General features: G+C 43.1%; 1 protein-coding gene and 1 non-coding gene across 2 annotated transcripts in view; both read left to right on the top strand.

Moving 5' to 3' along the window:
- Positions 1 to 25,820, top strand: part of LOC124795346 (kynurenine 3-monooxygenase-like) — a 180,318-nt gene that overhangs the window by 91,787 nt on the left and 62,711 nt on the right. Inside the window, exon 4 of the mRNA XM_047259336.1 lies at positions 2,351 to 2,399. Within this exon, the coding sequence (XP_047115292.1) occupies positions 2,351 to 2,399 (49 nt within the window). The remainder of the gene's footprint in view (positions 1 to 2,350; positions 2,400 to 25,820) is intronic.
- Positions 10,409 to 10,483, top strand: Trnan-auu. The gene has a single exon. It is a non-coding gene; the product is annotated as a tRNA-Asn (tRNA).

Genomic DNA, 25,820 nt, shown 5'->3' with positions numbered 1-25,820 from the left:
AACGGGGAGTCTTACATCATGCTGTTGGAATAGGCCAGTCGATACTCGTGAAGTGTATGACAGCAAGGTTTCCCATACTTGTCACACACTGACGTGAATTCAGCCTGCCTTCAATAATTAGCAAATCAGTCCTGTTCTCATATCGAGTTTCCTACGGCACAATTCCAGGAGTTAAAGAAGTAGGGAAATCGGGAACTGCTACTTCCTGTGACGACTCACCAGGCCATCTACGGAGTCTTTGCCGTCGATCTGACTGCTACAAACTAGAGCGAGAATTATCGCTCAACACTCCGGCATTCTACATAGCGTTCCATTTGACGCTAGTTCTACAACATGCATGACTTTGTTGCATGTAGTATAGCATCAGCGATGCATATCACATAGAGATTTCAACCCAGCTTCCAGCAGTTTACTGCCTGCGGTTCGTGGTGACACTGTGCATGTCACCTCTGCACGGATTTCAGCTGTTATCCATCTGTTCATCAGAGCCATTCGAACAATCTTGCCATATTTTCCTGCCTACTCTTGTTGCCACATTGTTGTCATGAGATATGTATCCATTACATTAGAGCCAATTGTCTGTGTGACCTCTCGGTATGACAATCCCATGACCCTCATGCCAATAATTCCGAAAGATGGTGTTAGGATGATTGTGTACGTGAGCTGGACATCCTGTGTTGCAATCTACGTCTACATCGACACTCAGCAATCCATCTAGTCATTTCTTTTCTTGTTCCACTCGCAAATACAGCGAGGGAAAAACGACTGTCTATACGTATACCTCCTCATCTTCGTAGTTCTTATGCGACCTGTATGTTGGAGGCAAGAGAATCATTCTGCAGTCATCTTCAAATGCCGGTTCTCTAGATTTTCTCAGTAGTGTTCCTCGAAAAGAAAGTCGTCTTCCATCCAGGGATTCCCATTTGAGTTCCTGAAGCATCGCCGTAACACTTGCCTTTCATTCAAACCTGCCAGTAACAAATATAGCAGCCCGCCTCTGAATTGCTTCGATGTCTTCCTCTGATCCGATCTGGTGCGGATCCCAAACACTCAAGCAGTACTCAAGAATAGGTCGCATTACATCCTATATGCGGCCTCCTTTACAGATGAACCACACTTTCACAAAATCCTCCCAATAAACCGAAGTCGGCCATTAGCCTCCCCTACCACAATCCTCATATGCTTGTTCCATTTAATTTCGCTTTGCAGTTTTACGCCCGGATATTTAAACGGCATGATTGTGTGAAGCGGGACACTACTAATGCCGTATCCGAACATTAAGGGTTTGTTTTTCCTGTTCATCCACATTAATTTACATTTTTCTACAGTTTGAGCAAGCTGCCATTCATCACACCTCCTATAAATTTTGTCTAAGTCAGCTTGTATCCTCCTACATCACTCAACTTCGACACCTTACCGCGCACCACAGCATCATCAGCAAACAGCTGCCGATTGCTGCCCACCCTCTCCACGAAATCATTTATGTATACAGAGAATAACAGCGATTCTACCACACTTCCCTAGAGCACTCCTGACGATATCCTTGTCTCTGATGAACACTCGCCATCGAGGACAGCATTCTGAGTTCTACAACTTAAGAAATCTTCGAGACACTCATATATCTGTGAATCTTTTCCATATGCTCGTACCTTCTTTAACAGTCTGCAATGGGGCACCGTGTCAAACGCTTTCCGGAAATCTACAAAAATGCAATCTGACTGTTGGCCTTCATCCATGGTTCGTAGTATATCATGTGAGAAAAGGGCAAGCTGAGTTTCGTACGAGCGATTCTCTCTAAGACCATGCTGAATGGTGGATCTCTACCTGAGAAGCCCAATAGCCATCATGCATTCCCATCATTCTTCATCTGTAGGACAAACTTCTTTATGTACTGAAAATAAACACGCATAAATTTAAAATTTTAATCAACATATCCCACAAGCATTGAAATACTGGAGCAGGAGTTTACCAGCGTTTGGTTAAGCTGTTCATGGTATAAAATTTTCCATTTCCATTAGTGTATATCGTCCGCTGCAGAATACTTAAGTAACTTTCTGTGATGTTGCTATAGACTTGCGGCTGCAGAATAGTTAAGTAACTTTCTGTGATGTTGCTATAGACTTGCGAATTATTTTACGATTACACATATCAAAGCATGTACGTCTGATTCATTTTTCATTTTGTGCAACATTAAATAAATGTCTTTCATTCAAAATCGTGTAACATCTTACATACGATGCAAAGTCTTAAGGAAATAAGACATTAAGAAGAAAATTGTTTATCAAAAGTATAATTAATAATTTTTATTTTGTTGTATAAATATATTATTAGTACTAAATTTTTGTTGCAGTGTATATACTCTATCAGCAGACGTTACCTCAACGAAGTTTTACTGACAGGTAAGAGCATTATAGTAGTTTTATAATGCATGAATGTTAGTTAATTCTGCATAATTATTTAACCCTTAAAGTCAAAATCAGATAAAATCTCAACACACTATACTTAACACAGATAATATTCTGTCTTCACTAATAAAAACATCATTTGGATCTCTGTTACGACCGTGACCATCGATAACATATCATACGACATGACAGGTGTAATAGTGTCAGTCACAAATTGTAGAGGTCATTACAGACCATCCCCAAGGGTGTTACTAATTTTATACGAGTGAAATATAGATGCTATAATAGGCATGGTATGTAGTGAACCCCAATGTGCACATTTTGCGAGCGGCGACATATGACTACCATAGTTGTGATTCTACATTATCTTTTATTTGTTGTGATTATAATAGAGCCCCCACAACTAATATTTTCTTATTGATGACGTTCTGTTATCTACATTACGCATTACATATGTTAGATTCATATGAATTGTAACTTTTAATTATCAGTGTGATCCAACTGCACGCAATATTTTTTTAATAATTTTGTTCAATCAGAAACTTAACTTGATGAATACGGCGTTCTTTAAACGTTTTAGAAGCGTTAATACATTGCTGAGAACAAAATTTCGGTACGAATTCAACATATGCGGCACTGATCTTGCACAAATCATTCTAGTACATGCTTATTCATGTAAAATGTACCATACTCTTTCGTCTGATTTGCTTACAGCGTCAGCTATTTCCCAGTGCCACATCTGTGATTGTAACCTCCTCCACATGAATCAGTTTAAAGAGAAATTTGGACGCCTTTGAATTCAGTTTCCTGTTTCATAGATGTTAAAAACGTTGGGTGAATTTCTATTAGCGATAATCTTGCAAAGAAATGAATTTTGTGTTGGCATGGTATTTCTATTTATCCATTTGAAAGACACGTTCAGTAACCCTATTGCTTTAAAAAAACCTCCTAAACAAAATTTCTCCTCGATTTAAGATAGTACGTGACCAGATTTATTGCTTAACACTGACCAATGCAACAAAAACAATATGTCATTAATATCAATGCTATTTCTCTACCACGACGTGAAAATTTCAGCTTTCCCTTTTACTACTTACGCACAGTCTCACTGGCGCGAATGAGGGGGGAGAAGAGGAGGGTTGGGCAGTCTGTTGTGGATGTTGAGCGGCTTCCGTGCACGACTCAGGTGTTACCCGTCTGGGCCACGGCCTGCTTCATCCTTCAGAGTTTGCTCACTGACAGCACTTTGAGAATCTTAATACTTTGAGGGAACACCTTGTTTATTTTGAAGGTTAATAAAATTAATAAAAATGAGGAAAATTTGTTTTATTCTGTGATTACTTCAGTTCAAATTCATACCTAATAACACAGTCATCATAATAAAATTTTGAACAATTAGAAAAAATTTCGAAAAATAACGCCATGTTATTAATCGTTTTTCGCGGAGCACTTATTTACTTCCCGCGAAACATCGGTTTGTTATGTAGCAACTAATTAACATCATTCTTAATTCCTGCATTATTTTATAATCATTATTAGTGTTATTGTTCTTATTATAACAATTATTGTCAATTTTTGTTTTTATTAATATGCAAATTACAGTTACTCAGATTGTTGTGTAACTTTTTGTGTATGTGTTGCTCCTGGTCTGTCGTAAGAGAGGGCCTTAAGATCCTAAACTGGTCATGTTAAATAAGCAATAAGTAAAACTGGCACTGACACGGAATTGACGTAAGAACTGCCCTCACAGGTGTTCTGTCGGAGACAGTTCCGGGGATGTTGCTGACCTCGGCAGTCCCTTAACATCTCGCAAAAATTTCATAGGGACCCGTACCATGTACAGACGAGCATTTCTTGTAGAAAAATTGCACCACGGCACTGTCGCACGAAAGGCAACACATAAGGACGCAGGATGTCCGTGACACACCGTTGTGGCGTCAGACTGCCTTCAGTCATTACCAGCTGTGATCTGAAGTCATACCCTATGGCTTCCCACACCATGAGTAACACCGCTGTGCCTTCCGACGCACTGTAAGACTGGGACCTTCCCCCAGGTCGCCGCCTCACTCACTCACTACATATACAACCGACACATCTTCAGAAAGACAAAACCCGAATTTGGGAAACCGTTTTTCACTGTCGTGTTTACATGTTACAGTCTGCTAGCCCGGTTAAATATGGCGCCTGGAAAACAGCTGTTATAATTTCTAATTGTGTCGGCACAATAGCTATTTCTCTTCAACTACATGAGGTGAAAAAAGCTTCAGTCTAATATTTCTCCTTATCTTTCACTGTGCAAAAAGCCACTCCAGTCATATTAGGCAGAAATTTTTAAAAACAAGAGAAACCTGATAGCTCAAGCACGTTTCAAAGCTGGTTGTGTTTACATGGGAGCGACAATCGACTGCCGAATTGGAAAACCGGCAACTAGAAGCGGATTTCCAGAATCGATTTTGAAGTGTTTACGTGACCACCCAGAACGGTATAGCAAAATCTGTTTACGAAATCCGATTTTGGGAGCCCCATGTAAACGGGGTGACTGTCGATCGTCATCCGGTGTTCTGCAGAACCGTGATCATCGCTGAACACAATGCAATACCATTCATCATGAGGCTATGTTCCCAAGGCACGGCGCCACTCCAAACCCGCCATTTGTGATGTGTTAACGGCTCCCTACGCATGGGACGGAGATTCCCAACTCCAGTTGCTGCTACTCTGCGATCAATGGTGTGAGGTGACTCAGAATGTTGCAGGGAGACCATTATTTGTTCTCGGATAACCGGTGCAGATGTGCTTGGTACAGAACACGGCGAATCTCCCTTTCGGTGGTCCGAAATGGTCCACCAAACCTTGGCAACGAGTAGGCCTACCGCCACGATCGCATGCAGTCCGGCATTGGCCACTGCACATCCGAATGCCCCACGAGTCTGGATGTTCGACGCCTCGACCAAAATGCAAATGGAGATCCACAACGATGCCCCTTTTAAATACTATCAGGTGCTGTTAAAGCTGTCTCACACGATTACTCGGCATCTCCGTGTCTTTCACATCTGACGCTGTACACATCTCTTATATATCTCTCATATACCTGGTAACAGCGATAAACACTAACAGTACCAATGCACTCTCGTGGCCGTCCTACGAATCACAAAAAATTGAAACTCTAATCATTTACATAACTGTTTATGGTGTGTATGTGCACGAAGTTAAATTTTCATCCGACAATGACTTCTGGGTGTTTGGCTTCTTTGTAAGCGAGTGTATCTCTTCCCATTCGCGAACGTGATGTTTCGATTTTTCTGGCACCTTGTAAAACCTAACCTCCATAGACAGATCAGTTTATCCTGGAGTTTTCTTGAAGACCTGAAGTCCAGTTGTGTACGGCACATGCTGTGAAGGTTTCTCCAGGTTGGTACAGCCTTTTATTGTTCACAGAATCGCAGAAATTTCTGCCTAAAAAATGCGTTTATTCGTTCGGCAGTGGGATATTTATTGGGTGTTCTTTGGGTCTTCTTCTTTGGAGATTTCCTGAATCCCTTTCTGCTCAACATGGTGCCTCTTCTTCCGTAATTTGCACACAATTGACTCTAACACCTTTCTTGCACGTTCCGTCCCCTTTTCAATCGGCACTGTCACTCCTTCCTCCATCTCATCACCAATAAACTTACTGACGTGAACAGCTCGCCTGTCTCAGTTTCCCGAGAAGGCAGTTTCTCTTATCACTTTCCGTACTTGCACTGTGAGGTAAAATTTTGAATATAACTGCGTGGCACGTAGTCACGTGATCAGGTTAGTTCCCGCTACGACCGAGGGACGGTTCGCTTTGTCGGGCATTTCCTCCCTCCCTGTAACCCACAACAACCATAAAAACACAAACATAACACAAGTACTCAACACAGTCTCCGATCAACATAAACACATAACTCACCTACATAAAATCTGGAAGAAGGAAATGACAAACCAACTCTGTAAGGACTGTCCACGACAGTAATGCGTGATCACTACTTTTGCATCCGACGGTCATTTTATGGATATGGGACTAACTTTGACTTTTTTTAGTAAGAGTAAAAACCAGATATCCCTATAGGCCATGCTCATCCAGCCTTAGAGACCTCGATTGGCCCTTGTATTTCCGGTAGATTCGGTTGAAATAAAAAAAGTGAATGTACTTTGAATACACAGACAGAAGACCAGCAGCCAGCAGTACTGTCACTAGCGTACCGTCTGGTTCATTGCTAAGTTTAGTTGGAGAGCCACTCTTCATGTTGCTGCTCGCAACTGCTGTGTAGTTATGAGTCGCATCGATTAGTCTTAAAGCTGAAGCAGCTTTGCTTGTCAGTCTCCGCCATTGTGCCTGTTAGCCACTATTTTATTTTTAAAGTACTCTCTCGAACACATTGAGTGGCGTGGAGTGGAGCACAAAATAAGAAACGCGCTGTTGAACGAAACAAGGAAGTTGCCGTTAAAACTAAAAGATTCGGTGAATATTTTTCCATCAAAATCCAAGTTTGAACCGCCAGATCGGTAGTAATAACATCAACAGTCAAGGTGAAACGTTAATCTCATTTAATGAAAGCGTTAATGGCAGTGATATGCGTTGCGACAGTGGTGGAAAAGTTAGGAGTGAAAACGATTATTGTCAGCGTTGATGCGGAAGAAGCGTTAACCTACCATAAGCGTTAATCTACCAGATTCCTGTTGGACTACTGAAGTCGTGTCTTGGTATAATGCGAGCTTTTGGATCACACCTTTCGTATGCGGCAACTATACTTGTTTGGTTGTACCAGTATTGGTAAATCCACCTAAATCCACTTTAACTGAAAAGCTTGTAGGACGAAAGGATGTCGTGTGCATACTATTTTCTTGCGACTTTGGATTTGTGTGGGTACCAATCTAAGATACATGTAGTTATTTTATTCGAAGAATTCGACTGGGTTAATCGGCAGCCATATTCCTATATAGCGTAAAGGATTGTTGAAAGCAGGTCCGGCACCATAAATGTCATAAAGCGTTCAGCTGTTGACTACTGTACACAGAGGTCTTGTAATATTTGTTTCCAATGAATTCAGTATTAATGATGAACGGCGTGGTTAGTCGATTATTCACCGTGGAAGCAGACGATCACATTAAATACTCCAGAATGAGATTTTCACTCTGCAGCGGAGTGTGCGCTGATATGAAACTTCCTGGCAGATTAAAACTGTGTGCCCGACCGAGACTCGAACTCGGGACCTTTGCCTTTCGCGGGCAAGTGCTCTACCATCTGAGCTACCGAAGCACGACTCACGTCCGGTACTCACAGCTTTACTTCTGCCAGTACCTCGTCTCCTACCTTCCAAACTTTACAGAAGCTCTCCTGCGAACCTTGCAGAACTAGCACTCCTGAAAGAAAGGATATGCGGAGACATGGCTTAGCCACAGCCTGGGGGATGTTTCCAGAATGAGATTTTCACTCTGCAGCGGAGTGTGCGCTGATATGAAACTTCCTGGCAGATTAAAACTTTGTGCCCGACCGAGACTCGAACTCGGGACCTTTGCCTTTCGCGGGCAAGTGCTCTACCATCTGAGCTACCGAAGCACGACTCACGTCCGGTACTCACAGCTTTACTTCTGCCAGTACCTCGTCTCCTACCTTCCAAACTTTACAGAAGCTCTCCTGCGAACCTTGCAGAACTAGCACTCCTGAAAGAAAGGATATGCGGAGACATGGCTTAGCCACAGCCTGGGGGATGTTTCCAGAATGAGATTTTCACTCTGCAGCGGAGTGTGCGCTGATATGAAACTTCCTGGCAGATTAAAACTGTGTGCCCGACCGAGACTCGAACTCGGGACCTTTGCCTTTCGCGGGCAAGTGCTCTACCATCTGAGCTACCGAAGCACGACTCACGTCCGGTACTCACAGCTTTACTTCTGCCAGTACCTCGTCTCCTACCTTCCAAACTTTACAGAAGCTCTCCTGCGAACCTTGCAGAACTAGCACTCCTGAAAGAAAGGATATGCCGAGACATGGCTTAGCCACAGCCTAGGGGATGTTTCCAGAATGAGATTTTCACTCTGCAGCGGAGTGTGCGCTGATATGAAACTTCCTGGCAGATTAAAACTGTGTGCCCGACCGAGACTCGAACTCGGGACCTTTGCCTTTCGCGGGCAAGTGCTCTACCATCTGAGCTACCGAAGCACGACTCACGTCCGGTACTCACAGCTTTACTTCTGCCAGTACCTCGTCTCCTACCTTCCAAACTTTACAGAAGCTCTCCTGCGAACCTTGCAGAACTAGCACTCCTGAAAGAAAGGATATGCGGAGACATGGCTTAGCCACAGCCTGGGGGATGTTTCCAGAATGAGATTTTCACTCTGCAGCGGAGTGTGCGCTGATATGAAACTTCCTGGCAGATTAAAACTGTGTGCCCGACCGAGACTCGAACTCGGGACCTTTGCCTTTCGCGGGCAAGTGCTCTACCATCTGAGCTACCGAAGCACGACTCACGTCCGGTACTCACAGCTTTACTTCTGCCAGTACCTCGTCTCCTACCTTCCAAACTTTACAGAAGCTCTCCTGCGAACCTTGCAGAACTAGCACTCCTGAAAGAAAGGATATGCGGAGACATGGCTTAGCCACAGCCTGGGGGATGTTTCCAGAATGAGATTTTAACTCTGCAGCGGAGTGTGCGCTGATATGAAACTTCCTGGCAGATTAAAACTGTGTGCCCGACCGAGACTCGAACTCGGGACCTTTGCCTTTCGCGGGCAAGTGCTCTACCATCTGAGCTACCGAAGCACGACTCACGTCCGGTACTCACAGCTTTACTTCTGCCAGTACCTCGTCTCCTACCTTCCAAACTTTACAGAAGCTCTCCTGCGAACCTTGCAGAACTAGCACTCCTGAAAGAAAGGTCCCGAGTTCGAGTCTCGGTCGGGCACACAGTTTTAATCTGCCAGGAAGTTTCACATTAAATACTGTCCATTCGTACAGGTCGAATACGATGCGTCGGTGGACGATGTTTCATCGCCGTCGAATTCAGATGTTCGCATGACGTTGTCGGACGAATCGTAAGGAGCGGCGTATTGGTGCCTTGTATTGGAAATGAAGTGTCCGGTACTTTAACACTTCCGCAGGAAACACACAAGCACGTCGTTCATCCTCTATATTTCAGAGCACAATGAATTCAAAGCAAATGATCTCCGTTGACCGTCACAAACAAGTAACAAACTTTGTATCTTTTCCTAACAGGAAAACAAGTGCACTACTAAACGCAAGTACTGGGAATACAAGTCTTGGTTCAGGAATCAACACAATGAAAGCTTCTACAGTCAGAGTTCGTTCTCCACTACTTTGACTACCAACTGTTTAAGTCCTCGCTCTTCTTGAGCGGAGCACATTGGAACAGACTAACATGTAAGTTACGACCTGTACGAGTTACAGTTTCTAGTCTTTCCAAATGATTTTGACAGAATGCCAATAAAATAATAATTAAATCAAGACCCTAGGCTGTCGACAGCCGTAGACACACATCAACGGGGACATTTGAAAATGTGTGCCCCGGCCGGGACTCGAACCCGGAAACTCCTGCTTACAGGGCAGACGCTCTATTCATCTGGGCCAACGAGGACACAGAGGGTAGTGCGACTGCAGGGATCTATCTCTTGCTGGCTCTCCGTGACACCCATATTCCCAACTTAATGTCCACACACTACATTCGCAGTGCCCCTGCCCATTACACTCATTACTCGCCGCAGACAAACTTACCGAGTCCCGTAAGAGATCTGGCAATGCGTATGCATCTTCATATAGTTAAAGGTAACGGGCCATTGACCTTCTTCTTCTGTGCTGGATGCACACGCATTGCCCGAATTCTTACGGGACTCGTTAAGATTGTCTGCCTTGATTAATGAGTGTAATGGGCAGGGGCACTACGAATGTGGTGTGTGGACATTAAGCTTGGAATGTGGGTCTCACGGGGAAAGTGCAAGGGATAAATCCCTACAGTCGCACTATCCTCTGTGCCCTCGGTGGCTCAGATAGATAGAGCGTCTGCCAATTAAGCAGGAGATCCCGGGTTCGAGTCCCGGTCAGGGCACACATTTTCAACTGTCCCCGTTAATGTATGTCAACGCCTGTCGACAGCTTAGGGTCTTGATTTAATTATCATTCCATTCTAAGAGAGCTGCATGGTCACCGATGCTATCTGTTCTTTCGGACAGATACCATCTTCACATAGAATACCAATAGGCCCGCTAGCACATTGCCGAGGTGAAGGCGGCATGCAGCCGAGCTGGCGCTAGATCTGGAGCAAACTTGCCTTGGCTAGCTGCATCGTAACTGCTGTAATTGGAGCGGGCGCGGTCCTAAATGCCCGCGCGGCGGAGGTACACTTCCTCCTGATTGGCTGCACGTATCACTGGCGAATGCAGCAAAAGGTTCGTGGCAGGAACGACCTCTATGGTTTGGTCCGGTGTACACAAAGGTCCTCTGCAGGTCGCGCTGCAAATGGCGGGGCCGGAACGTGACGTAATAAGCAGGGGCTGACTAGCAACCAACCCGACAGCGGTGTGTTACTGTGTGGTGTCGGCGCCCGACTGCTTTTGCGACACGCCAGGAAGTATGCAATTACACGGTGTATGAGGAGGAGACAGTGAAATATTGTATGGTGCTGTGGCAAAATGGCAGTCATTGTTTAAGGGAGTCGATTATGTTGTTTTTAATTATAGGGAACGAGAGTACAGTGAAGCAATCGTCCAACCTCACGTTCTTGAACGACGTACTTTGACCGATATTATGACGTTTTTTGCAGAGAATATAGCCATGTTTCCACTAACAAAGTAAAAATATGTATTAATAATGTTAATTTGCATATACGAGAGATAAAGCACCTAATATTCCCAGAAGACATATGATGGACAAAGATAATGGGAAATATCTAACATAGTGCTTAGTACTAAATATTATTACGTGACTTAGAAACCAAGATCTTTTAACTAAACCACTTATTGAATGGATACAACAATCAGGCTCATACTTACAACAATATTTTTTTTTACTTTTTTCGACTGTGTGCTTGTGGAGCTGTTTGTTTTATGCTGCAGAGTCATCACTACCAGTTACCCACACAATACTAGGTCTCTTTCGCTATGTATATCATCAGGAAATTTATTTTGTTCTACTGAGGATTCTGCAGTCACTCATACTTGTACCACAATGAGAAAAATTAGGCTTTTCTTATATCGTAGTACCTGTACTTACAATGCACATCATTAGGAGCACTAAAAGAAACCTGTATACGTTATTAAACCAAAAAAAAAATCAGCTCTGATTGGTTTACCAAATCAAAGTAAATCGAATACAAGACTCTTATTGGTTTTTTTGTTACTCTAAGGTGAACATGACTGTTGTGTTTTCCTCCTACGTACTCCAGTCCTTCCGAAAGAAGTTGGTTTCTTCCTTCGCTCCAGTACATATACTGAGAAGACAAAAGTCTTGGGATAGCGGTATCGACATATACAGACGACGGTCGTATTGTGTACACAGGGGCACTGCATAGGCGGAGCTCTCATTCGTACTAAGCTGATTCATTTAAAAAGGTTTCCAACGTGACTACGGCACACGGCAGGAATTAACAGACTCTGGGCCGGCCGGGGTGGCCGAGCGGTTCTAGACGCTACTGTCTGGAATCGCGCGACCGCTACAGTCGCAGGTTCGAATCCTGCCTCGGGCATGGGTGTGTGTGATGTCCTTAGGTTAGTTAGGTTTAAGTAGTTCTAAGTTCTAGGGGACTGATGACCACAGAATTTATGTCCCATAGTGCTCAGAGCCATTTGAACCATTTGAACAAACTCTGAACGCGGAATGGTAGTTGGAACTAGCGCATGGGGCTTCCCATTTCGGAAACCGTTAGGGAATTCAATATTCTGAGATCTGCAGCGTCAAGAGTGCGTCGAGAATTCCAGATTTCAGGCATTACTTCTCACCACGGTCAACTCAGTGGCCGGCAGTCTTCATTTAACGACCGAGAGCAGCGGCGTTTGCATACAGTTGTCGGTGATAACAGACAAGCAACACTGCCTTAAATAACCGCAGAAATCAATGTGGGACGTACGATGAACTTATCCATTAGAACAGTGCAGCGAAATTTAGTGTTAATGGGCTATGGGAGCTGACGACCGATGGCTTCATGACCATATCGGCTGGACCCTATGCTGCTGGAAAACCATGACCTAGTCAGATGAGTTTCAGTGGTAAGAGCTGATGGTAGGTTTCGAGTGTGGCGCACACCCCACGAAGCCGTGGACCCTGCGATATCGACCGTTATCCAGTTGGCCGCACTTTCAAACACGCGCGCCGCCAGATCCGCTGTCGCGTTTCCTACAGCCACCACCGCGACACGAGCTCACTGCCACAAATGTTTCCTTTTTGCCTGCTTCATTTACTGCATTTTTATATTTTCTCCTTTCATCAATTAAATTCAATATTTCTTCTGTTACCCAATGGTTTCTACTAGCCCTCGTCTTTTTACCTATTTGATCTTCTGCTGCCTTCACTATTTCATCCCTCAAAGCTACCCATTCGTCTTCTACTGTTTTTCTTTCCCCCATTCCTGTCAATTGTTCCCTTATGCTCTTCCTGAAACTCTGTACAGCCTCTGGTTCTTTCAGTTTATCCAGGTCCCATCTCCTTAAATTCCCACCTTTTTGCAGTTTCTTCAGTTTCAATCTACAGTTCATAACAAATAGATTGTGGTCAGACTCCACATCTGCCCCTGGAACTGTCTTACAATTTAAAACCTGGTTCCTAAATCTCTGTCTTACCATTATATAATCTATCTGATACCTTCTAGTATCTCCAGGATTCTTCCATGTATACAACCTTCTTTTATGATTCTTGAACCAAGTTGTGCTCTGTGCAAAATTCTACCAGGCGGCTTCCTCTTTCATTTCTTACTCCCAATCCATTTTCACCTACTACGTTTTCTTCTCTCCATTTTCCTACTACCGAATTCCAGTCACCCATGACTATTAAATTTTCGTCTCCCTTCACTATCTGAATAATTTCTTTTATTTCATCATACATTTCTTCAATTTCTTCGTCGTCTGCAGAGCTAGTTGGCATATAAACTTGTACTACTGTAGTAAGCGTGGGCTTCTTGTCTATCTTGGCCACAATAATGCGTTCACTATGCTGTTTGTAGTAGTTTACCCGCATTCCTATTTTTTATTCACTATTAAACCTACTCCTGCATTACCCCTATTTGACTTTGTATTTATAACCCTGTATTCGCCTGACCAAAAGTCTTGTTCCTCCTGCCACCGAACTTCACTAATTCCCACTATATCTAACTTTAACCTATCCATTTCCCTTTTTAAATTTTCTAACCTACCTGCCCGATTAAGGGATCTGACATTCCACGCTCCGATCCGTAGAACGCCAGTTTTCTTTATCCTGATATCGACGTCCTCTTGAGTAGTCCCCGCCCGGAGATCCGAATGGGGAACTATTTTACCTCCGGAGTGTTTTACCCAAGAGGACGCCATCATCATTAACCATACAGTAAAGCTGCATGCCCTCGGGAAAAATTACGGCTGTAGTTTCCCCTGGCTTTCAACTGTTCGCAGTGCCAGCACAGCAAGGCCGTTTTGGTTAGTGTTACAGGGCCAGATCAGTCAATCATCGAGACTGTTGCCCCTGCAACTACTGAAAAGGCTGCTGCCCCTCTCCAGGAATCACGCGTTTGTCTGGCCTCTAAACAGATACCCCTCCGTTGTGGTTGCACCTACGGTACGGCTATCTGTATCGCTGAGGCACGCAAGCCTCCCCACCAACGGCAAGGTCCATGGTTCATGGAGGGGGGGGGGGGGGGGGGAAGTTATGTGCGTGCAAAGGTTATCAAGGATAATGTTATTAAGTACGTTGAATTGCGAATGTAAAAAATTTTAGAGAAATTAATATGAGTACTTTTGAATGAAAACAATAAATATTATAATCAAAAAGTGAATTACAAATATTTATTTACCTCTGAAATGAGTCAGGGACCCTTAATTACATTAAGATTGTCAATGGCTTGGTTTAAAAGTGTGTAGAGCTTCTTGATTTCCGCCTGTGAACATCTCCTGTTGCTCTCTGGAAAAACCAACACTAATACCCCAGCATGTTCGGACTGAAGCGTCCTTGATATCTTGCTTCCATGTTGGACATCTCCCGGTCGAATCGTTCACCGTGATCGTCACTCACGAATCCCATATTTGACGGAAAGGAGGTGAGATGCAAATGCAAGAAATGCATCTTTAGTGACTTACGGCAACAGCAGTGCTGGAGGGCTGTTAGCAAGTTGCCCACAATTTCTGCATAGTTGTCTGCTCTGTGGTTCCCAAGAAAGTTGTGCACTACAAGCACAAATGCGTCCCAAGCTGCTAGTTCTCGTTCCATGAGCTCCAATCTGAAATGTGGATCTCGAATCAACTTTCGAATTTCTGGTCCAACGAAGACTCCTGCTTTCGATTTTGCGTCAGTTTTCGTATTTCCAAACTTGCCTTTTAGGTACTGAGAACCACGGTTTGTTTTATCCGTCGCTGCAACAAGCTGTTTCATAATACCCTGTTTCATATGGACTGGAGATAGGTAAACCTTATTACGATCTACAAGAGATAAAAGTTGAATGTTGTATTGTTCGACTACAGGTGAATTTGTGGGTGACCAATGTTTCACTTTGTAGTGATTCTTGTCATCGCGAGTATCCCACAGGCAAAAAAAGACATGCGTTTTGTAAACCCAATCTGCATTTCTAACAGAGGGGCTACAATCTTCAGCTCGCCGCAAACATTCCAATTAACCTCATAGTACTTCAGCAGCATCAAGAGGGTGTTCATTGAATCGTAGGTTTCCTTCATTCCCACAGCATGAGCAATTGATGGTTTCCGGTTGCCATTCTGTAGTCCTGCAGCTTCGAGACTGCTTGAGCTACAGTCAATAAAAAGTTTCCACTCTTCTGCTAGGTATTTGTTATCTAGTTCCTTTATGAGTCCTATGACGTCACGACAGAATCAAACTCAGCGTTCAACAGCATATCATGCTGCGAATTTCATGTGGCAATCTCGAAAATGCGTAACTGTAGCACTTTCTCGAATAAGTTCCACTCCTACACTCTTGCAACTCAACAGTTCAGACTTTTCTTTCAACAGGGACAAATCGCCAACCAGATCGTCCAGTTCGGCTTGGCTGCTTACATATGGCTCTTTAATGTCATTGTCGGTATCACTCGTGTATTCCATAGCTCCAGCGTGATTGTCATTGCCTTTAGTATCACCTTCTTCGTTAGTCATTGCATTGTATGAAGGAGGAATTGGTAATCTGTAATCTGTACAATGCGCCACAGGCTTTAGTGCAGACTGACATTCTGGATACACGATTTCTGACTTCTTTTTGCTGTAACTGAATACGTTGGTCAAGCAGAAATAGCAATCCGAGTGGTGACATTTCTGCTCCCGCCAAATCATGGGAACAGCATAAGGCATTCGATTTCGCTTGCCGTTTAATCGCTAGGCTAGGCCGGAGTAACAGACAGTGCAACAGAGATGAGGAGCCAGAGTTCTGTTTGATCTCCGATTTCACATCCGGAGTAATGTTTGTAAGCTATAGGTAGCCTTCTACTCATGTTCTTGTGCTGGTCAAATATTGTATATTTGCCACAAATGTAGCAAAAGCAGTCGGACAAATCAGACAAGAGCGTCTATTCACCTATCGTTGACTGAATCACCTTATACTGAGTTACTGAATCGTCTTATACGAAATCACTTCGATGCATGTTACTGCGACTGTTGATAACAAAACACAGAGCTACGCTGGCACGAACTATTCTCCAGTCACCTCTGAATCAGACTGGTGGACTACCAAGAAAAACTGCACGGGAACTAGTTTTATAAAACATGCTGAAACCTACCTGCAAGCTGTAGCTCGCGGACAAGTTAAAACTTGTCACGGACTAGTCAGAACTTGTCCAAGTCTGCCTGTTTGATTTTACTGCTGTACACGTATCTTTCCACAGGGGCATAAAGCAGAGTCACACTGAGAATACAAACACGTACACATTCACTCAAACAATCGTACATCAAACACGGCTCCTTGATGAGGCTACACATTAACCAATGTAAGGGCTTTTAATATCAAATGACTTTTAGCTATAACTTTAAATCCGCACGCCCACAACATTTCTGATGGCAAAATCGGAATCAGCGCACCATATTACATAACACACGCGTTCTTTCCATCAAGTAGCAAATTCAGTGATGCGTAGTGTTAGAGACAAGTAAAGGCGGCATACCTTCTCATTCGCCATGGCGGCGACGTGAGCTTGGCGCCTGCACAGTCCACAGGACTGCGGGGACACGCAACTCCGTTTAGTGCCGCACACATCCCGAGCGACGTTCCCGCTTAGAGAAAGAGCACCCGAGGGGACGGAGACCTGATCGGAATCCTACAGGCTAAAATCACGTACAAGGTTCTTGTTCTCTCATACCGACTGATCAGAACTGCTGATTCTCTGCCATTACTCTAAGACGTAACTATTTTACTATTGAAAGTCGGAGCAAGAGAGGTATTACTTACCGACCTTCTGTAACTGCTTTTGCTACCGGTTGTTGTCTTGCCTACTCCCATTCTATTAGGGAGTACGGAAATCAAGTAATCAGCAGAGGCAGACACTGATTTTAATCAAACGATCCAGCCAGCAATTGATAAGAACTCTTCAACAGAATGAAAAGATCGTTCTGGAAATATCATGACATCAATTGATAATAATTAATAAAATCAGCACATATGGTTGCAATTTTGTCTGTCAACTGTGGAATAACGTCATGGAATCATCTGTACTACTATATGTACAAAGACAACTCGTTGTTTAAAGTTGCCAAAAATCTCGAAAAGTTCTTGACCGATTTACTTCAGATTTTTACATAATGCTCTAATAAACGTTCGTACGTGGCCAAACGCATAACAATGAAAAGATGAAAACAAAAGATAAAAGCTCAACTAAAACTGGGGTACGGATAATATATAAAAATGTTCCTAAATACTAAGCAATAATGTTCTGTGGGAAAACTGGAACAGAACAGAATCGAAGAATTTGAGATGTGATGCTACAGACGAATGCTGAAAATTAGGTGGACTGATAAGAAGAGGAAAGGACTGAATCAAAGAGGAAAGGAACGTGTGGAAAACACTGACAATGAGAAGGGACAGGATGATAAGACATACGTTAAGACATCAGGAAATTGAGGATGTAGGTTGCAAGTGCTACTCCGAGATGAAGAGTTTGGCACAATGGAGGAATTCATGGCAGGACGAATCAAACCAGTCAGAAGACACAAAAAAAAATCGACGATGGGTGAAGGGTCATGATGATGATGATGATGATGATGATGATGTTTGGTTTGTGGGACGCTCAACTGTCGGTCATGAGCGCCCGTTCAAAGTCCCAATGTTTACATAGTCAAAGTTTTACACAGTCCAATCTAGCCACTGTCATGAATGATGATGATGATGATGAAATGATGAGGGCAACACAAACACCCAGTCTTCGGGCAGAGAAAATCCCCAACCCGGCTGTGGGCGAAAGGTGCTAAGAGAATGACGCAAACCATTAATATCGGTAATCACATGCAGACTGTCCAAGAAATGTTGCTACAAACTTCCAGAGGTTGTAGAAGCTGTCTTGAGGAATAAACTGAGGATAGGAACCGGGTCCGGAAACGTCACCCAACGACTTACAGAGCGTCGAAGGCTTAGGCGCCAGCACCTACCACTAGGTCACTTCTTCGGCAGCAAACGTGCCTTTGTACGTTGACGAACCGTAGGCGGAACGTCTCGCAATCTTTGTTATTCAGTGATCGCAACTGATCGCCATTGGAGAAGTTGGAGCCGGCCGTTGTGGCCGAGCGGTTCTAGGCGCTTCAGTCTGGAATTTCGCAACCGCTACGGTCGCAGGTTCGAATCCTGCCTCGGGCATGTATGTGTGTGATGTCCTTAGGTAAGTTAGGTTTAAGTAGTTCTAAGTTCTAGGGCACTGAGGACCTCCGATGTTAAGTCCCATAGTGCTCAGAGCCATTTGAACCATCTCCTATGAGTACGATGCTCTGTGTCTTAGCGGGTGAAGATTTCGGACAAGAGTTTCCACCTGCAGTTTATTTTACTCCTGTATACCGAAAAACGTTGGAGGTTTTAAAGGGTTTCAGGAGAAAAATAAACTGCGAATGGAAACTCATGTCCAAAACCGTCATCCACTGAGGCAACAAAGCATCGCATTCATAGTAGACAAGGCCTTTCTATGCAGCTACTAGCTCCATCTTCTCCACTGGCTATCGTGGTAGTCGGTCGTGACCACAGAATAACAAACAACATTGCGAGACGTTTCGCCAACGGTCCGTCACTGTCAGCGTACGGAGTCACGTTTGCTGCCGAAGGGGTGGCTTAATGACAGGAGCCGGCGCCTATAACTTCTGTAGCGTCGTTGGGTGACATTTCCGGACGCAGGCCCCTATCCTCCGTTTGTTCCTCAAGACACCCTCTACAGCCCATCGAAGTTCATCTCAACATTTCTGGGGCGTCTTGTATTGACTCGTCTTAAAGAGCCCATATAAAGGGTAGGTATAAAAAGCTTAGTCAGTATTAAAATGATATATGCAACGGAAATAGCAAACTAGACATATAATACAGGTCAGTGCATTCACTCAACACATTTCACTCTTCCGCACATCATAAGCCATACACGTTCGCCTTTCTGACATGGCATCACCGCGCCAGCTGCGGTATTGTACTTCATTGCGCAGTTAATTACGGATATTCGAGCTGTTGATGGTGAGAAGAATGGGCCATTAGATGCATTATCTCAGTGAAGCCGTTGCGAAAGAACTTGACTTCAAAGCACTTGGCAGCGCCAAGGAAAAAGAGAACAGACTGAAGGCATTCCTCGAAATATCATCATGTTTATAGCGCCGATATATTCCGATATCATGCTCGAACGTAGTGCTATACTGTGACGTTTCAACGTTACTAGTGTGACTATTTGCTACAACAGATTTCCACAAGCAGACAGTTTTCTCTCTTCACAGTCTTTCTCATCCAGAAGTAAGGGCTAATGTACGACAAGAGGAAAAGGCATTTGTTTGGCCAAATATCTAGAAGGACTGCAAGGCATTTGCCCACTAGTGCAATGCTTATCAACGCAACAAAATAACTCGGGGCGCTACAACTCAAGTCGGTACTTTCAACCCCCCCCCCCCCCCGAGTCAACAATCTGAACACGTCCACATCGTTATTATTAGACCTTTACCACCGTCAGAAGGATATAAATACTGCCTGACAACGAATGATGGTTTCTTTCATTGACCTGAAGCCTATCCAGCGAAGGATGCAACAGCAGCAGCTTCTTTCGTGATTTGATTGCTCGCGTCAGAGTTTGCCTCTGTACCGCTACTCGTAGGACAAACAATTCGTCTTACCTTTTTTTAAGCACTTTCAACATTGCTTGACATCAACCGAATTCGGATCTGTGCCTATCACACTGTTGCTAACGGTTTCGTGGAAGAGCTCCATCTACAATTTAATGCCTGACTGAGATGCCATCCACGGAGCATCGGACTGACACCCTCCCCATTGTCCTACTAGGCCTCCAAATAGCTTTCAAAGAAGACCTCAATGCGGCACCGCCTGAGTTAGGGTATGGGCAAACACGTCGACTGCCTGGAGATTCTTTGATAACACGCCAAACAATATTATTGGAGCCACAGACCTTGCACAACGTCTACACTCACGAATTCCCGAGCTCTGTCCGGGTGCTTCAAAAGAATATTCTATCCAGCCACTATTCGTTTTGTATGACTTACACTCCTGCAGACAGGTTTTCGTTCGACATGATGCCTTTCGGAAACCACTCTAACCACTGAACAATGGCCCATACACAGACTGACACTCCACGACAGAACATTCGACATTGACGTCAATGTCTCTTCCGTCATATACATCGACAAACATAAGCCAGCCTTCACCCCACCAAGACACGCCGATTCAGGGACAACAGCCACCACTGAGACACCACCTACATGTGATTCCACGTGGATATATCGAGTACACCTATTCTTCCCCTACCATAACCTGTACTTCCGAGTAAGCCTCCAGTCACAACTCATTCTGGGTGTCGCGTATGCTACGACACCAAATATCGTAGATGCTTGGTAGAGGGAGCGATATGGACAGCAAATCTTCTGCTACATTTTATGTGCAGTGTAAACTCTTTGATTGTTTGTGTTGTCTCCGAACTTCAAATAAATGGTTGATATATAAATGTTCTTTGCAGTTTACAATTACGCGATGTAATTAACTTTTATATTGTTACTTAAAATCCGTCTTGATTGCAAATTTTTGTTTTATTCATATGACCGGTTTCGGTTCATTCAGAACCATCTTCAGATCTGATATTTCAGTTACAGGAGTAACCCGTCCAAATCCAGCAACTTTCACATATGTGACGTAGCATGTGAAAGTTGCTGGATTTGGACGGGTTAATCCTGTAACTGAAATATCAGATCTGAAGATGGTTCTGAATGAACCGAAACCGGTCATATGAATAAAACAAAAATTTGCGATCAAGGCGGATTTTAAGTAACATTATAAAATCACTGATTGCTGTTATCCCATAAGACATTATGTCTATTTTTGCTAACTTTTATATGTTGTGTTGAATAAAATGTATTTTCAAATGGCAAGCGTTTTGAATAGCCCACTAACTACTTCAGTTCAGAAAAGATTACTCAACTGTAATAGAACATCAAATGTTCTAAATTTTTTTTTCAAATGAAAAGAGGGTTATTTGAAAAGGTGCGTCTCTTCTTTACGCGAAGAGGTCTTCAGTGCTTTGTACACACACTGAAATCAGTGAAGCGTCTGCGAAATGGGACACAGTGCAAGCAACAGTCAGTCTACGCAAATATAGTATGTAGAGCCGCTGGGGGATTACTCAGTAGTAAAGGAGCTTCGCAAGACTTTAAACTATAGTAAGAATGTTGTGTCGTGCACAGGCCTAATGGCAGCAACATCGAAGATCTATACGATGTGACTTCTCATGCTTTGCCGATGGATCTACGCAAATACCCGTGTCTGCTGCCAGATGACGTTTGCAAGATTGTCACAATGTACCTGGTGGCAAATTCCAGAAGTGTATTTGCAAGTGAAGGATGAATAGGAGGAGACGTAATCAATGTGAACAATACAAATTTAACGATGAGTTCTAGAATACGGCCGCATTTAACTCAGTTCATTTTCTTTGCCCCAACACGTAACGGCTAGTTTTATCCACCTCAAATTAAGGCCTTACATCGCTGATCCCATGTGCTGTTTCAAATCTCAGCGCTTTGTACACATCGTCAGCACATTTAAGGGATGGGCTACAAGAGTATATGTGTCCACGCCGCACAAGAGACAGGGATTTTTTTATCCAATGTCCAGCAAGAGCCTAAACTTTTTGGGCGAGTATTCAATGTGGAATCGAGTATGAAAGGCACACATCGAAGAAAATATATGTGAGAGGTACAGGTTTGAAGCGTATTCTAAAGCCAAGAAAATTTATCATGCAGCATAATGAACTGTGTTTGATACATCGTTCGCTTGTGTAGCGGAATAAAAATCATCTGAAAAGAGAGAAATCTCGATACAATTCCTGTCAGCAGAATGTGATAAGAACACTTGAAATGCCAAGAGTTTACGCAAATGTAGACCTGTGATATCCTATAATACACCAACGAATGCCATTGGCATGGGCTCAAGATAGTCATACAGGTCGACAGAGAGGAGACCTACAAGTTATCCCCAATTTCAAAGACACTATTTTCCCCAAAAAAGCAGAAGTGTAATGGAAAGTTACGGAATGCTAAGAAGCCAGGGTCAAAGCTATCCGACCACGCTACACAGTTTTTGACTGAGTGAGAAGAACAGTAATCAGGTGAAATGGATTTTGATGTTTTCTCTTGGGATCAGCAAGTCTCTCTGTCTTCGTAGTACCCCCATCCGCATGGGGAATAATGCAAACCTTTATCCGTAAGACGGTTTCCATACTGCAGTGGAACTTAATTAGTTTCAAGACGAAGCGGGGAAGTTGAAACTACTGACACAGGGTAGGCCACTGCAACAACGTGTTGCTCCGCTGAGTCGCCGTGTTTCCTCTGTCTGCTACCCCATGAACCAGTTGACCAGACTTTCCCACTACTCACATACGCACTTTCGCAACAGTTTTGGTCTCTATGGGTATCTTAAGGAGGATAGGACGTCAGACAGGCCGCCTTGGAGCAGGAGAAGCACCACACGACATTTTAATTTCCACTGTTTATACCTTTACAAATAAATTCATAAAACTTTGTCAACATGACCAGGAAGGATCACGATTCGCACTCATAGCAGTGGAATTTCAAAAACATAACAAAATACGTTTCTAGCATTTGTAGACTTAGAGAAAGCTTTTGACAATGTTGACTGGAATACTCTCTTTCAAATTCAGAAGGTGGCAGGAAAGGGAGCGAAAGGATATTTATAATTTGTACAGAAACCACATGGCAGTTATAAGAGTCGAGGCACATGAAAGGGAAGCAATGGTTGGGAAGGGAGTGAGACAGGGTTGTAGCCTCTCCCCAATGTTATTCAATCTGTATATTGAGGAAGCAGTAAAGGAAACAAAAGAAAGATTCAGAGTAAGAATTAAAATCCATGGAGAAGAAATAAAAACTTTTGAGGTTCGCCGATGACATTGTAATTCCGTCAGAGACAGCAAAGTACCTGGAAGAGCAGCTGAACGGAATGGACAGTGTCTTGAAAGGAGGATATAAGATGAACATCAACAAAAGCAAAACGAGGACAATGGAATGTATTCGAATTAAATCGGGTGATGCTGCGGGAATTGGATTAGGAAATGAGAGGCTTAAAGCAGTAAATGTGTTTTGCTATTTAGGGAGCAAAATAACTAATGATGGTCGAAGTAGAGAGGATATAAAATGTAGACTGGCAATGGCAAGGAAAGCCTTTCTGAAGAAGAGAAATTTGTTAACATCGAGTATAGATTTAAGTGTCAGGAAGTCGTTTCTGAAAGTATTTGTATGGAGTGTAGCCATGTATGGAAGTGAAACGTGAACGATAAATAGTTTAGACAAGAAGAGAATAGAAGCTTTCGAAATGTGGTGCTACAGAAGAATGCTGAAGATTAGATGGGCAGATCACATAACTAATGAGGAGGTATTGAATATAATTGGAGAGAAGAGGAGCTTGTGGCACAACTTGACTAGAAAAAGGGATCGGTTGGTAGGACATGTTCTGAGATATCAAGGGATTTAGAATTAGATGGCAGCGTGGAGGGTAAAATTGTAGAGGGAGACCAAGAGGTAAATACACTAAACAGATTCAGAAGGATGTAGGTTGCAGTAGGTACTGGGAGATGAAGAAGTTTGCACAGGATAGAGTAGCATGGAGAGCTGCATCAAACCAGTCTCTGGACTGAAGACCACAACAGCAACAACAACAACAACAAAATAATTTTTTTAATGTGAAATTTCATCATTTTTTCCTTTACTATTGGCTGCATTTGTTGCTATAGGTACACTTCTCTTCAAAAGTAAAAGAGAGTCTTCGAAGAAATTTTCACGGCACGCAGAACATAGTTAAAGGTGTATGAAACTCTAAAATTTTCCCAATCTATTAAAAACTGTGGTAATAATTGAGTTAATTAAATATAAAATTTGAGTTTTTTTGTATACATGAAGTTTAAAGTGTAACAGTTCATTCATTTTTTCATAAATTAAATAAATTCTAGATTTTCATACACCTGTAAGTATGCTATGCTGTGCATCAATGAATCTCTCTTACTAATGAGGAAAAGCGTATCTGCAGCAACAAATTCAAACAATAGTAAGCAAAAAATGATGAAACTTCACATGTAAAAATATTTATTTTGTTATCTTTTTGAACTTCTACTGTTATGCGTGTTAATCCCGACTACTTCCTGGTTATGCTGACAAAGTTTTATGAATTTATTTGTAAAAGTGTCTAGACAGTGGAAATTAAAATGTCCTGTGGTGCCTTCCTGCTCCTAGTCGGTCCGTTTGACGTCCTACTCCCTTAATGCACATAGTGTGCTATGGTGCTCCACAGCAACCCGTTCCCAGCCTCCAGCTGTTGAGAGCCTCTTCTCAGTTGAGCAATATCTTCTGAACATGGGATAGAGAACACACTTCAGAACTGCTATGGGACCATTCTCTATCGTCACACCGCCCAGTGGAGGTCGTTATATGGCAAACACTTCCCGATCTGGTTACGCCTTCTAGACAGGACAGTGCTTTAATAGAAGCATCCACGATGGATATTTGGTAAGGACGCTTTTGACGCAACTGACTGTATTTGAACGTAAGGCTGCGTCCAGGCATTGTAGGATCACGTAACCCTCATGATCCACCCTGCCGCTGAGAGGGCTACAGAACATAGAAGGAGACATTCCATCCCATGGTGGGACGACTAGGGTCATTCTGCAACCACGGAAAGGCACGTGGCTTTGCGGATAGAGAGGGCAAAATGTCATCGTGAATAGAGAGCAAGTGGAGCTCGTGGCAAGGATTCCCTTACTTCACAAACCGTCCTAATGAACCTTCATCTGCACGGAGGACAATCAGGAGGATTTTAGACTAGAACTAAGAAATGTAGTAATTTAGTTCTAATAGAAACCCTTAACATTTTACAGCTTTTAAGCTCAATGTCTCAGAAAATTTTAGAATTCGAGGTAAGGTTCTAGCTGCCGTCATTCAAAACACAATATGATAATTATCATCCGTAACAACTGCTCACAGGATGAGCAGTACATAAAGCTAATACAAGATACTCGTACATTCCATGGTATATGTGCCTAAACACAACAGGAAAGGTTTGGAACAGAGACTAGGTTTTTGGAATTAATTGTCCAAAGACCCAGTAGCAGTTCATATTCAAGAAAGCTTTAATAAATCTAGGTAGTGGGTTTCAGGTAAATAACTAGTCATTTTATTACACACGTCTTCTTCTTTAAACCAACAAAAGACACATTTTGCTAGCAACACGTTAACAATGTAAACAGAGTTTACGATCAAACAACACATATACAAGGTCATGCTGAAGAGTAACAGCTTCGACTGTTTATGTGAAACTTTTAATGTTTTTAAGATGAAACAAGCATTGTGAACATTCTACGTCTTTATTCTTCATGTCTACATAATTGCAGCCCTCTGCCACCAGAGGGCTCCGAATTGTAAAAAGTAATATGGTGGTGTGTAATGTAACTATGTCCTTGCGTGAGAAACAGTGTGCTGTAATCGAGTTTCGAATTCGAAGAGTTCGTCCACACATGGAACACACTCTCCTTTAGCACG

Source organism: Schistocerca piceifrons, chromosome 4 (assembly GCF_021461385.2).
Source record: "Schistocerca piceifrons isolate TAMUIC-IGC-003096 chromosome 4, iqSchPice1.1, whole genome shotgun sequence".
NCBI lineage: Eukaryota > Metazoa > Arthropoda > Insecta > Orthoptera > Acrididae > Schistocerca > Schistocerca piceifrons.
This window is presented reverse-complemented; position numbering and strand designations above follow the sequence as displayed.